Source organism: Thunnus albacares, chromosome 15 (assembly GCF_914725855.1).
Source record: "Thunnus albacares chromosome 15, fThuAlb1.1, whole genome shotgun sequence".
NCBI classification, from domain to species: Eukaryota; Metazoa; Chordata; class Actinopteri; order Scombriformes; family Scombridae; genus Thunnus; species Thunnus albacares.
This window is the reverse complement of record NC_058120.1, coordinates 19989453-20003741: the sequence shown is the minus strand read 5'-3', so window position 1 is coordinate 20003741 and position 14289 is coordinate 19989453. Positions and strand designations below refer to the sequence as shown.

At 37.3% G+C, this 14289-nt stretch overlaps 3 gene segments (V, D, J or C); 2 read left to right on the top strand and 1 right to left on the bottom strand.

The window, feature by feature from the left end:
* Positions 1-987: 987 nt before the first annotated feature.
* LOC122998178 overlaps positions 988-14289 on the bottom strand; it is a 92577-nt gene continuing 79275 nt past the window's right edge. Inside the window, 2 exon segments of the V gene segment in view lie at positions 988-1605; positions 2377-2414. Of these exon segments, the coding sequence occupies positions 1283-1605; positions 2377-2414 (361 nt within the window).
* The window catches only part of LOC122998179, a 106236-nt gene continuing 94324 nt past the window's right edge, over positions 2378-14289 (top strand). The window contains 2 exon segments of the V gene segment in view: positions 2378-3143; positions 3236-3548. Of these exon segments, the coding sequence occupies positions 3092-3143; positions 3236-3548 (365 nt within the window).
* Positions 5204-14289, top strand: part of LOC122998174 — a 94726-nt gene continuing 85640 nt past the window's right edge. Inside the window, 3 exon segments of the V gene segment in view lie at positions 5204-5314; positions 5480-5774; positions 11921-11923. Of these exon segments, the coding sequence occupies positions 5266-5314; positions 5480-5774; positions 11921-11923 (347 nt within the window).

Below are 14289 nucleotides of genomic sequence, written 5' to 3'. Positions count from 1 at the left end.
CTTTTGCTTAAATGTCTTTTCTATTTTTCTCTCCCATCACAACCTGAACTGCTTCTCCATTGGCTATTGGCTATAATATTTACTCTTTAAGATTTTTCATTTCTCATTTCAGAGTCTTCTGCCAACAAATTTCTGACTCAGACTGACAAATCCAAGTCTGTTAGTCTTGGAGGGACGGTGACCATCAGCGCCACAGGGAGTTCAGATATTGGTGCTTATCTCAGTTGGTACCTTCAGAAACCTGGACAAGCTACCAAACTTCTTATATACAAAGCATCAACTCTAAACTCAGGAACTCCATCTCGATTCAGAGGCAGTAGATCTGGTTCTGGCTACACTCTGACCATCAGTGGTGTTCAGGCTGTAGATGTTGGAGATTACTACTGTCTTGGTGCCCATACTGATGACACGTTCACACAGTGATTTAGAGCCGTACAAAAACCTCCTTCAGTTTGACTGAAGTGAAAACGGCCTGCTGCAGCTGCAGAGGGTTGATGAAGAGACTGTGATGAGGATAACTGGTTGAGTGAACACAACACTGTGACTCTGACACACAAGAGTCATCAAGCAGAACCACAATGAACCCAAATAAAACTGACACATACTGAAAGACCTTCTTACATTTACAGTTAAAACTTCAGTTCTTGTCAGTTTATTCAATATCTTTATGAGTAAGCTGGAAACATTTAGCTCTTGTTAGAGTATAGCCACCAATAGAAACAAATATTTGACAGATTTTCCACTAATGCAGAACAAAATAATACAACTACTGCCCAAAAGGAAATAAAGCTTTCCAATTTATTATTCCACATTTTAAAATTCCAAATGATTTCATACTCAAAATTAATGTCACTAGTTAATAAAAAGCAACCATCTCTTGTACTATTAGATATACAGTATTATAACATCAGGAATGATGATATTTGGATGATCAAGAAGCTATTTTTCATAACGAATTGATTTTAAAAGAAATACAAACACACTGACTCATTATAATCAACAGTTTTATTGAATAATGGTTCAATGTTCATTTCACATTTTGAATGTATGAATAATTTCTTTTGGAGTGAAACTCAGAATATTAAGTTTCATTTGAAAAGTAATGAACATAAAGCAGAATATAAGGAAGATCAGTATTAGAAAGCAACATGCACATTAAAACAGTGAGTAGAGAGATGTGAAACTTGCAGAAACAGCTGAACAGAGAAGATCTGTAGCTTCATCAAGATCTCTAGCAAAGAAAAAGAAGCATGATTTCCAGACAGGAAGTGTTGCTGAAGCTCTACTCTGAGCAGCGGTCAGGGTCCAGGGTTTGAGTGACAGGGGTCTGTCCACTCAGACTGGCCTCACAGCTCACTGAGCCCACCTTCCTCCACTGGTCTGCAGAGAGGCTCAGGGTGCTGCTCCGGCTGTAGTGGCCGTCCCTCCCCAGGACCTCCGAGCCGTGTGACACCCCTGAGGAGCTGCTGCTGCCCCCCACCTTCCAGTTCAGCCTCCAGGCTGAGGGGAAGCCCCCGCTGGACAGACACACCAGTGTGGCACTGCCCTGCTGCAGCTGCTCTCTGGAGGGGGGGAGGACGGTCAGGGTGGGCCGCACCACACCCACTGGAGGAGAGAGAGGGGGAGGAGAGGAGGGAGAAAAGACAAAGACAGAAAACTTTAGAGCTTGTGCTGCTGTTGCACTCATACACTAAGAATCAGACCATCAGACACATGAGTTCAATGCAGTGAAAAAGGTTCATTGATAATAATTATTGATGACATCTTCATATCTGTTTCATAATGTGAGACAGTGAATAATTCATTTTCTTGTGTTTAAACTGACAGAAGTGAAACACTCATGTGAATACAGTTAAAACTTTGTCATCTGTCTCTTTCACTTCCTTTTCACTACATGTGAAATAAGTGAACCGTGAACACAAAGCTGAGCTGCATTAACTGATAAAATCATATTAACGGTAAACAACAATAGATTTTAAAAACAGTTTTGATGATCAAAATAAGTAAATTAAAAAAACAATAAAAACTACTGATGTGTCGTAGATAAATCTTTGCTTTTTTTCCCCCAAATATTGTTGTCAAACATTTGAATGCAGATAATATTTAAAAGTTAAATAAAAGTTAAAAGTCATCGTAAAAATAGTATATTAGAAAATGTATGTTTATCTTTTTTATCCAAAAATGTATTATCTTAAATACTGAGTGAATTTTGATCTCTGCAAAGTTTCTTCTCAGATTGTGAGATCAGCTTTGTTTGATTAATAACAAAAAACAGAAAATCATGCAAACACTGAACTTGATCACAGTGTCATGAAATATTTGATAAAAGGTATAAATTCTATATATTGTAAAAAGTAATAAATCTCTGGTACTTACAGTCAACGATGAGTTTGGTTCCTCCACCAAAAGTCCACCACAGTGATACAAACTCATTAAGTGGCCGTACAAAAACCTCCTGCACTGTGAACAAGCATCTATCCACTGAAAAGTCACTTTATTTTCTGCTAAAACTGGATAATTAACATTTTATCAAATGTATAAAATGTTTTCATTGATTTAGTTTTAAATTTCCTCATGAATCAAAATATTTTACATCATTTTTTTGAAATTTTGTGCAAGTGACAACAAAACAGGTTGATTTGCCCTGTAACGAATTCAGATTGTAAACATGTTACATATTTGAGACAATGTTAAATAAACACAACATTTCTAAATAATCATGAATATAATTAATCATAAATTACAGAATGAGTATATAGTGTATTTGTGAAACCTTGTATGTAAAACAAATTAAATAAATAGATACCAACTACTCCCATTGAAACAAATGTTGTAAATCCTCAAATTTGTTTCCAAAAGAAGTTATTTTATTCCATTAAGATCATAGATGGTGTAAATCCAAACAGTATTTCTCCTGATTTTGTGTCCCACGTTGCCTTCAGTCTGTTGAGAGCAGAGAAATCATTTCCATAGAGAGGAGGCTTTGCATCGTCAGCTGATCCTCCAGTGAACTGAGAAGGTTTATAGTCCTGTGAGTTCAACACTGCAGGACTCAGATCTGTCAGTCAACACAGCAGAAAGCACAACCACCATGACTCTCATCACCATCCTCATCTGGACGCTGGCCTGCTGCTGTTTTACAGGTTCATTCACTCAGCAACATTTCAAACATTATGTGTTTCCTTTTCTGTCATTAATTTCTGCTGATAAATGAAAGATTTGTTTCTGTCTGCAGGATGCAGCGGTCAGGTGACTGTGACTCAACCTCCAGTAGTGACATCTACTCCAGGATCTACTGTCACTCTCACCTGTAAAACCAGCCAGGCTGTTCATAGAGATGGTAATGGAGATTATATGCACTGGTATCAACAGAAATCTGGACAGACTACAAAACTCCTAATAAAATTTGTGAGCACACGTGAATCAGGAATACCAGCTCGGTTTAGTGGCAGTGGAAGCAGCTCTGACTTCTCTTTGACCATCAGTGGAGTTCAGATTGAAGATGCAGCAGTTTACTACTGTAAGAGTGTCCATAGTGGGCCGGTGTTCACACAGTGATTTGTAGTCGTACAAAAACCTCCCTCAGTCAGACTGCAGAGACACTGAGCTGTTACAGCAGGAACCGACGGCAGCTGCTGAAGAGGAAGAGACTCTGACACAGACCACTGAACACAGAGCTGACAGTAACCTCACCAAGCACAAACTGTACCAATCACAAACAACATGTACACATGAATATATTGGCATATTTTATATTTTTAAATATCTTCCTTTTATTCCATGTCAAAAAGTGTGAAACTGACATTGAAACTAACCATCATGATGTTCATTTTCCACATACAGTGATATCAGAAGTTGTGGGAAAAAAAACAACTGAAATTTTTCCACAATCTAGAAACTTAGACACACATCAACATGTTGTTTGTCACTTGAAAACATTATTCACTGGACATTCTCAGATATTTGCTGATTCACTGTCTTGTTAACTGATACAAACTCTCATATCTGTCAGTTAAAGACAAAGCAAGAGCCAGTAGCCAGTTAGCTTAGCTTAGCATAACAACTGGAAACAGAGGGAAACAGCTAGCCTGGCTCTGTCTGAAGGCAACAAACTCTGCTCACCAGTACCTCTAAAGCTCATTAATTAACATGTTATATGTTGCATGTTTAATCCCCCAAAAAACAAATTGAAAAAACAAGACAAGTTGTGGTTTAACAGGGGTTTATGTGATGTTGCCAGACAACCAGCAGAAACTTTGGCTTTTGTCAATATTAAACAAGCCAGATATTAATTAGTGAGCTTTAGAGGTTTTATAGGCAGATTTTGTTACCTACAGACAAGCTAGCTGTTTCTCCCTATTTACATTTGTAATGCTAAGCTAACCAGGAGCCATAGCTCCATATTTATGTACAAATAAAAAAGTGGTGTCGATCTTCTCATCTACCTCTTGACAAGAAATCAAATAACTGTATTTCCCAAGATGTCAAACTATTCCTTTGGGATTTTTTCTGTAAACATCAATCAACAACATGTTGTTTACTCACATCTTGTCTCACAGGATGCAGTCCAACATTTTCTAATAATGTTCTTCTCTTATCTCATTGAAACTCATCCTCCTATTAACAGGGTTGTTAAAACATTAGTTATGCTAACAGTATCATTTTATTAACACTAACAGCAGCCCAAACAGAACATTTAGTGGCTGTCTAAGATCCTGCACACCAAACAATCAACTTCAACTTATTACTCAACTTTTCAGATAAATCAAATACCAAATATACAATATAACATACTTTAATTAGAGTAGACACCTGTTAAGAGTGAAGGGAAAGAGTTGGTCACCTAAAACGCTGAGCAGGCCCTAAAGTGAGATAAAATGGGTTTAAATTCCTGCCTTTGTGCTAACAACAACAATAATAAAAATCAAAAGAAATCAAAATCAATCAAATGTTGGGTCAGATCATGCTGAGTTAAGTGTTCATCCAATCTGCCAGCAGGTGGCGCCATAAAACCTAAACAACATAATAAAGAGGATAAAGTCAATGTTTTCTGGATGAACTTTGAATTAGAATGATCCTCTGTAGAGGTTGATCTCTCACTCCTCCTCACCTCTGCTCTTTCTGTTTCACAACAACAGGTGTGTGTTTGCCTTCTTAAATGTATTTTGCATGACTTTCATGCATCACTGCTCCTCAGAGTTTAAGTTCTTGTGTCACAGAGAGTCTGAACTGCTTTCATGCACTCACACTGAAAACTGCATCAGGATGATGTCGCCAATAACTCTGCTGGTCATGTTGGGTTTTCTGAGTCAGGGTGAGAGATTCTGAAAATGTTTGGTGCAAATCCAGTCTGTGTTCTCCCTTTTACTTTTGCTTAAATGTCTTTTCTATTTTTCTCTCCGATCACAACCTGAACTGCTTCTCCATTGGCTATTGGCTATAATATTTACTCTTTAAGATTTTTCATTTCTCATTTCAGAGTCTTCTGCCAACAATTTTCTGACTCAGACTGACAAATCCAAGTCTGTTAGTCTTGGAGGGACGGTGACCATCAGCGCCACAGGAAGTTCAAACATTGGTAGTGATCTCAGTTGGTATCTTCAGAAACCTGGACAAGCTCCCAAACTTCTTATATACAAAGCATCAACTCTACAGTCAGGAACTCCATCTCGATTCAGTGGCAGTAGATCTGGTTCAGATTACACCCTGACCATCAGTGGTGTTCAGGCTGAAGATGTTGGAGATTACTACTGTTTTGGTGACCATGGTGGAGCGTTCACACAGTGATTTATAGCCGTACAAAAACCTCCTTCAGTTTGACTGAAGTGAAAACGGCCTGCTGCAGCTGCAGGGGGTTGGTGAAGAGACTGTGATGAGGATAACTGGTCGAGTGAACACAACACTGTGACTCTGACACACAAGAGTCATCAAGCAGAACCACAATGAACCCAAATTAGACTGAAACAAACTCAAAGACATTTTCCAACCTGCAGTTTTTAAGTTAAATCTTCATCATTATTTCACATCATTTCAAGAACAGAGTTGTTGTAAGAATATATCCTCTGACAGCAACTGATGTTCAACAATATTTCCACCAATAGTTTTACATTCAGCAGCACAAAACAATCTACTGTAACAGTTTCATCTAAAAAAGTTTTTGATTCAGAAATGATAAATATGTTATACTTTATATTTCATATTATATTGTTACACATACTATAAAATAATGAATAGAAACCTGACTTGATGTTGAAGTGAAGCATGTTGGAAAGATGAGGTATAATACTGGCATGAATATGCATTTCTCATGAATAATATATCACAAAATACACACAAAGATAGTGATTTACTATAATATTCAATTTTATTTTATTGGTTACATGTTTGAATGATTAAAAAATGGTTATATTGAAACATAATGGCAATGCATCAGAATATGAGTAAGATTAGTGAGAGAAAACTGAATACACATCAAGATAGAGTCATGATTTTGCACAAATAGTTGAACAGAGTAGATCTGTAGCCTCATCAATATCTCTGAACTACAACACATCTACTGGAGAAGAAAGAGGGAGGAATACATCTTCACTCAGCTACATGGATTCAATTCTTTTCTTGTATTTTTTGTAATAGAGAAACATCTATCGACACTAAATCATGTTTGTTTTTTTTCACATTTACTCTCAGCAGAAGAGCTCTGACAAATGTTGACTGATCACATATTTCAGTCATGATTTTGTCAACACTGAAAATCTAATTCCAAAATATATTTTCCAAGTTTTTTAATCATGATATAAATTTGTATTTTAAAAAGAACATTCTTGTTACTACATTATTCTACTTCCATTACCAGTTAAAATGTTGTTAATTAACTTTGTTACTTAAGTCCGAAGCTTTTCAATTTCCACAGAGAGGAGAATCAGTTAAAGTTGCAAAACCTTTTCATTTCTTACCACTCTTCATAAGATAAAAGAACAATATATTTATATGTTTTCTTTCATCAGTGCAAGCTTTATTAGCAAAAACATCAATCATCAACAGGACAGTTATTAAGCACACTCACATCTAGCTGCTGAGCTACACACATTACTCTCTAAGTTGTTGTTGTTCTTTGTCACACAAAGCTTCAGTTTACTCTACAGACATTAAAACTCATATTGATCAGATGAGCAGGTGTGTTCCTCCTGCTCCCCCCAGACACAGCTCCTGTCCTGGGCTTCAGCCAGCCCCTCTAGCCCTTACACTGGCTCCTGTGGAGGGACTGGGTCTGGCTGTGGTCCTGATGGAGGACCTTGCAGGAGTACAGCTCTCCTTCCATCCAGCGCTCCTGGCTCAGGCTCAGGATGCTGCTGCTGCTGTAGCGTCCGCTCTTCTCCTCCTCTGAGCTGCTCAGGACCCCCTCTGTCACCTCTCTACCGTCCACCTCCCAGCTCACCACGGCTCCCTGAGGAGAGTAGCCGGTCAGCAGGCAGGCCAGCGTGGCCGAGCCCCCAGAGAGCTGCTGAGAGGAGGGGGGAAGCAGAGAGACTGAGGGCCTGACCGTGGGGCCAGCTGGAGGGGAGAGCAGAGACACACAAGGAGCAGATTAACTTCTACTGTAGGACAGACAGCTGAGTTATGATACATGACAGAGGTTAACAATGCTGTGGATTAACTGTGTGTGTGACACTGTGATCAGACAGAGGAGAGGCAGTGAGAAATGGGAGGAAATGAGGGTTTTGTTAAAAAAGCTAAATGGTGTTAATACTTGTAATTTTGACATTTAAAGCAATGAATCTATATTATCAGAAATCAACAAGAATTAGACAATATACAACATGAGGCAGGTGTAAATGTAACGATTTTTTAAAATGAATGAACGATAAATGAAATCTTCATATATGCTTTATAATGTGTAATGATTTTCTTGATGAGTTTATATAAAAGTTAAGAGGTGAAACACTAATGTGTGATTACAGTTAAAGACTTTGTCATCTGTCTGTTTCACTTCCTTTTCTCAACATCAAACTAACCAACTGTGAACACAAACTACAGCAAAACTGGATCTAAATATAAACTCATTTATTTGTTTTACAGAAACCAACATCATATTTTAAATCTAAAAATTGTTTCAATATTAAAAAATAATGAATAAAGTTAAATTTATTGTTTGGTTGTTAAAATGTTTGTCAGAGAAATTTTACAACGACATTTTGTGAAGCAAACAATTGACTAAAAGTAAAATATATGAAAATTAGATTTTTTTTTTTTTTGCAAATATGTCATCATAACACCATCTACAATAACAAACAATTAATAATATCTGCACAAAGTTTTCTCCAAACTTCAGCTGAGCTTAATGCAAAGTGAAAAATACCCATAATATATAAATTACCCCAAATAAATACTAGTTTTATCACGTTCTGGTGCAAAACTCGATATAATATATTATGTTGTAGAAATGAGAAATCTCTGGTACTTACAGTCAATGATGAGTTTGGTTCCTCCACCAAAAGTCCACCACAGTGATACAAACTCATTAAGTGGCCGTACAAAAACCTCCTGCACTGTGAACAAGCATCTATCCACTGAAAAGTCACTTTATTTTCTGATAAAACTGGATAATTAACATTTTATCAAATGTATAAAATGTTTTCATTGATTTAGTTTTAAATTTCCTCATGAATCAAAATATTTTACATCATTTTTATGAAATTTTGTACAAGTGACACAAAACAGGTTGATTTGCCCTGTAACAAATTCAGATTGTAAGCATGTTACATATTTGAGACAATGTTAAATAAACACAACATTTCTAAATAATCATAAATATAATTAATCATAAATTACAGAGTGAGTATATAGTGTATTTGTGAAACCTTGTATGTAAAACAAATTAAATAAGTAGATACCAACCACTCCCATTGAAACAAATGTTGTAAATCCTCAAATTTGTTAACAAAAGAAGTTATTTTATTCCATTAAGATCATAGATGGTGTAAATCCAAACAGTATTTCTCCTGATTTTGTGTCCCACGTTCCCTTCAGTCTGTTGAGAGCAGAGAAATCATTTCCATAGAGAGGAGGCTTTGCATCGTCAGCTGATCCTCCAGTGAACTGAGAAGGTTTATAGTCCTGTGAGTTCAACACTTCAGGACTCAGATCTGTCAGTCAACACAGCAGAAAGCACAACCACCATGACTCTCATCACCATCCTCATCTGGACGCTGGCCTGCTGCTGTTTTACAGGTTCATTCACTCAGCAACATTTCAAACATGATGTGTTGCCTTTTCTGTCATTAATTTCTGCTGATAAATGAAAGATTTGTTTCTGTCTGCAGGATGCAGCGGTCAGGTGACTGTGACTCAACCTCCAGTAGTGACATCTACTCCAGGATCCACTGTCACTCTGACCTGTAAAACCAGCCAAGCTGTTTATAGATATGGTGATGGAGATGATGCTATGTACTGGTATCAACAGAAATCTGGACAGACTCCAAAACTCCTAATAAGATATGCAAGCACACTTGAATCAGGAACACCAGCTCGGTTTAGTGGCAGTGGAAGCAGCTCTGACTTCTCTTTGATCATCAGTGGAGTTCAGATTGAAGATGCAGCAGTTTACTACTGTCAGAGTGCACATGAAATAAACAGTGCTGATGTGTTCACACAGTGATTTGTAGTCGTACAAAAACCTCCCTCAGTCAGACTGCAGAGACACTGAGCTGTTACAGCAGGAACCGACTGCAGCTGCTGAAGAGGAAGAGACTCTGACACAGACCACTGAACACAGAGCTGACAGTAACCTCACCAAGCACAAACTGTACCAATCACAAACACCATGTACACATGAATATATTGGCATATTTTATATTTTTAAATATCTTCCTTTTATTCCATGTCAAAAAGTGTGAAACTGACATTGAAACTAACCATCATGATGTTCATTTTCCACATACAGTGATATCAGAAGTTGTGGAGAAAAAAAAAAAAAACGGAACATTTTCCACAATCTAGAAACTTAGACACACATCAACATGTTGTTTGTCACTTGAAAATATTATTCACTGGACATTCTCAGATATTTGCTGATTCACTGTCTTGTTGACTGATACAAACTCTCATATCTGTCAGTTAAAGACAAAGCAAGAGCCAGTAGCCAGTTAGCTTAGCTTAGCATAACAACTGGAAACAGCTAGCCTGGCTCTGTCTGAAGGCAACAAAATCTGCCCATCAGTACCTCTAAAGCTCATTAATTAACATGTTATATGTTGCCTGTTTAATCCCCCAAAAAACAAATTGAAAAAACAAGACAAGTTGTGGTTTAACAGGGGTTTATGTGATGTTGCCAGACAACCAGCAGAAACTTTGGCTTTTGTTAATATTAAACAAGCCAGATATTAATTAGTGAGCTTTAGAGGTTTTACAGGCAGATTTTGTTACCTAGAGACAAGCTAGCTGTTTCTCCCTATTTACATTTGTAATGCTAAGCTAACCAGGAGCCATAGCTCCATATTTATGTACAAATAAAAAAGTGGTGTCGATCTTCTCATCTACCTCTCGGCAAGAAATCAAATAACTGTATTTCCCAAGATGTCAAACTATTCCTTTGGGATTTTTTTCTGTAAACATCAATCAACAACATGTCGTTTACTCACATCTTGTCTCACAGGATGTAGTCCAACATTTTCTAATAATGTTCTTCTCTTATCTCATTGAAACTCATCCTTCTATTAACAGCGTTGTTAAAACATTATTTATGCTAACAGTATCATTTTATTAACACAAACAGCAGCCCAAACAGAACATTTAGTGGCTGTCTAAGATCCTGCACACCAAACAATCAACTTCAACTTATTACTCAACTTTTCAGAGAAATCAAATACCAAATATACAATATAACATACTTTAATTAGAGTAGACACCTGTTAAGTGTGAAGGGAAAGAGTTGGTCAGCTAAAACGCTGAACAGGCCCTAAAGTGAGATAAAATGGGTTTAAATTCCTGCCTTTGTGCTAACAACAACAATAATAAAAATGATTGTGAAAACAGAGAAATCAAAATCAATCAAATGTTGGGTCAGATCATGCTGAGTTAAGTGTTCATCCAATCTGCCAGCAGGTGGCGCCATACAAGCTAAACAACATAATAAAGAGGATAAAGTCAATGTTTTCTGGATGAACTTTGAATTAGAATGATCCTCTGTAGAGGTTGATCTCTCACTCCTCCTCACCTCTGCTCTTTCTGTTTCACAACAACAGGTGTGTGTTTGCCTTCTTAAATGTATTTTGCATGACTTTCATGCATCACTGCTCCTCAGAGTTTAAGTTCTTGTGTCACAGAGAGTCTGAACTGTTTTCATGCACTCACACTGAAAACTGCATCAGGATGATGTCGCCAATAACTCTGCTGGTCATGTTGGGTTTTCTGAGTCAGGGTGAGAGATTCTGAAAATGTTTGGTGCAAATCCAGTCTGTGTTCTCCCTTTTACTTTTGCTTAAATGTCTTTTCTATTTTTCTCTCCGATCACAACCTGAACTGCTTCTCCATTGGCTATTGGCTATAATATTTACTCTTTAAGATTTTTCATTTCCCATTTCAGAGTCTTCTGCCAACAAATTTCTGACTCAGACTGACAAATCCAAGTCTGTTAGTCTTGGAGGGACGGTGACCATCAGTGCCACAGGGAGTTCAGATATTGGTGCTGATCTCAGTTGGTACCTTCAGAAACCTGGACAAGCTACCAAACTTCTTATATACAGAGCATCAACTCTAAACTCAGGAACTCCATCTCGATTCAGTGGCAGTAGATCTGGTTCTGGCTACACTCTGACCATCAGTGGTGTTCAGGCTGAAGATGTTGGAGATTACTACTGTCTTGGTGACCATGGTAATTGGGTGTTCACACAGTGATTTATAGCAGTACAAAAATCTCCTTCAGTTTGTCTGAAGTGAAAACGGCCTGCTGCAGCTGCAGAGGGTTGATGAAGAGACTGTGATGAGGATAACTGGTTGAGTGAACACAACACTGTGACTCTGACACACAAGAGTCATCAAGCAGAACCACAATGAACCCAAATAAAACTGAAACAAACTGAAAGACATTTTCCAACCTGCAGTTTTTAAGTTAAATCTTCATCATTATTTCACATCATTTCAAGAACAGAGCTGTTGTAAGAATATATCCTCTGACAGCAACAAAATTCAACAATATTTCCACCAATAGTTTTACATTCAGCAGCAAAAAACAATCTACTGTAACAGTTTCATCTAAAAACGTTTTTGATTCAGAAATGATAAATATGTTATACTTTATATTTCATATTATATTGTTACACATACTATAAAATAATGAATAGAAACCTGACTTGATGTTGAAGTGAAGCATGTTGGAAAGATGAGGTATAATACTGGCATGAATATGCATTTCTCATGAATCATATATCACAAAATACACACAAAGATAGTGATTTACTATAATATTCAATTTTATTTTATTGGTTACATGTTTGACTGATTAAAAAATGGTTATATTGAAACATAATGGCAATGCATCCGAATATGAGTAAGATTAGTGAGAGAAAACTGAATACACATCAAGATAGAGTCATGATTTTGCACAAATAGTTGAACAGAGTAGATCTGTAGCCTCATCAATATCTCTGAACTACAACACACCTACTGGAGAAGAAAGAGGGAGGAATACATCTTCACTCAGCTACATGGATTCAGTTCTTTTCTTGTATTTTTTGTAATAGAGAAACATCTTTTGGCACCAAATCATGTTTTTTTTTCACATTTACTCTCAGCAGAAGAGCTCTGACAAATGTTGGCTGATCACATATTTCAGTCATGATTTTTTCAACACTGAAAATCTAATTCCAAAATATATTTTCCAAGTTTTTTAATCATGATATAAATTTGTATTTAAAAAAAACATTATTGTTACTACATTATTCTACTTCCATTACCAGTTAAAATGTTGTTAATTAACTTTGTTACTTAAGTCCGAAGATTTTCAATTTCCACAGAGAGGAGAATCAGTTAAAGTTGTAAAACCTTTTCATTTCTTATCCCTCTTCATAAGATAAAAGAACAAAATATTTATAATGTTTTCTTTCATCAGTGCAAGCTTTATTAGCAAAAACATCAATCATCAACAGGACAGTTATTAAGCACACTCACATCTAGCTGCTGAGCTACACACATTACTCTCTAAGTTGTTGTTGTTCTTTGTCACACAAAGCTTCAGTTTACTCTACAGACATTAAAACTCATATTGATCAGATGAGCAGGTGTGTTCCTCCTGCTCCCCCCAGACACAGCTCCTGTCCTGGGCTTCAGCCAGCCCCTCTAGCCCTTACACTGGCTCCTGTGGAGGGACTGGGTCTGGCTGTGGTCCTGATGGAGGACCTTGCAGGAGTACAGCTCTCCTTCCATCCAGCGCTCCTGGCTCAGGCTCAGGATGCTGCTGCTGCTGTAGCGTCCGCTCTTCTCCTCCTCTGAGCTGCTCAGGACCCCCTCTGTCACCTCTCTACCGTCCACCTCCCAGCTCACCACGGCTCCCTGAGGAGAGTAGCCGGTCAGCAGGCAGGCCAGCGTGGCCGAGCCCCCAGAGAGCTGCTGAGAGGAGGGGGGAAGCAGAGAGACTGAGGGCCTGACCGTGGGGCCAGCTGGAGGGGAGAGCAGAGACACACAAGGAGCAGATTAACTTCTACTGTAGGACAGACAGCTGAGTTATGATACATGACAGAGGTTAACAATGCTGTGGATTAACTGTGTGTGTGACACTGATCAGACAGAGGAGAGGCAGTGAGAAATGGGAGGAAATGAGGGTTTTGTTAAAAAAGCTAAATGGTGTTAATACTTGTAATTTTGACATTTAAAGCAATGAATCTATTGTGGCAAATCATCATAAATCACTAAGAATCAGACAATATACAACATGAGTTAGGTTCAAATGTAATGATTCATTTAATTTAATGATCATTAAATTAAATCTAAATGTGTTAGAGTAAATAATTGTTCTTGCAATGATTTTCTTGATGAGTTTATATAAAAGTTAAGAGGTGAAACACTAATGTGTGATTACAGTTAAAGACTTTGTCATCTGTCTGTTTCACTTCCTTTTCTCAACATCAAACTAACCAACTGTGAACACAAACTACAGCAAAACTGGATCTAAATATAAACTCATTTATTTGTTTTACAGAAACCAACATCATATTTTAAATCTAAAAATTGTTTCAATGTTAAAAAATAATGAATAAAGTTAAATTTATTGTTTGGTTGTTAAAATGTTTGTCAGAT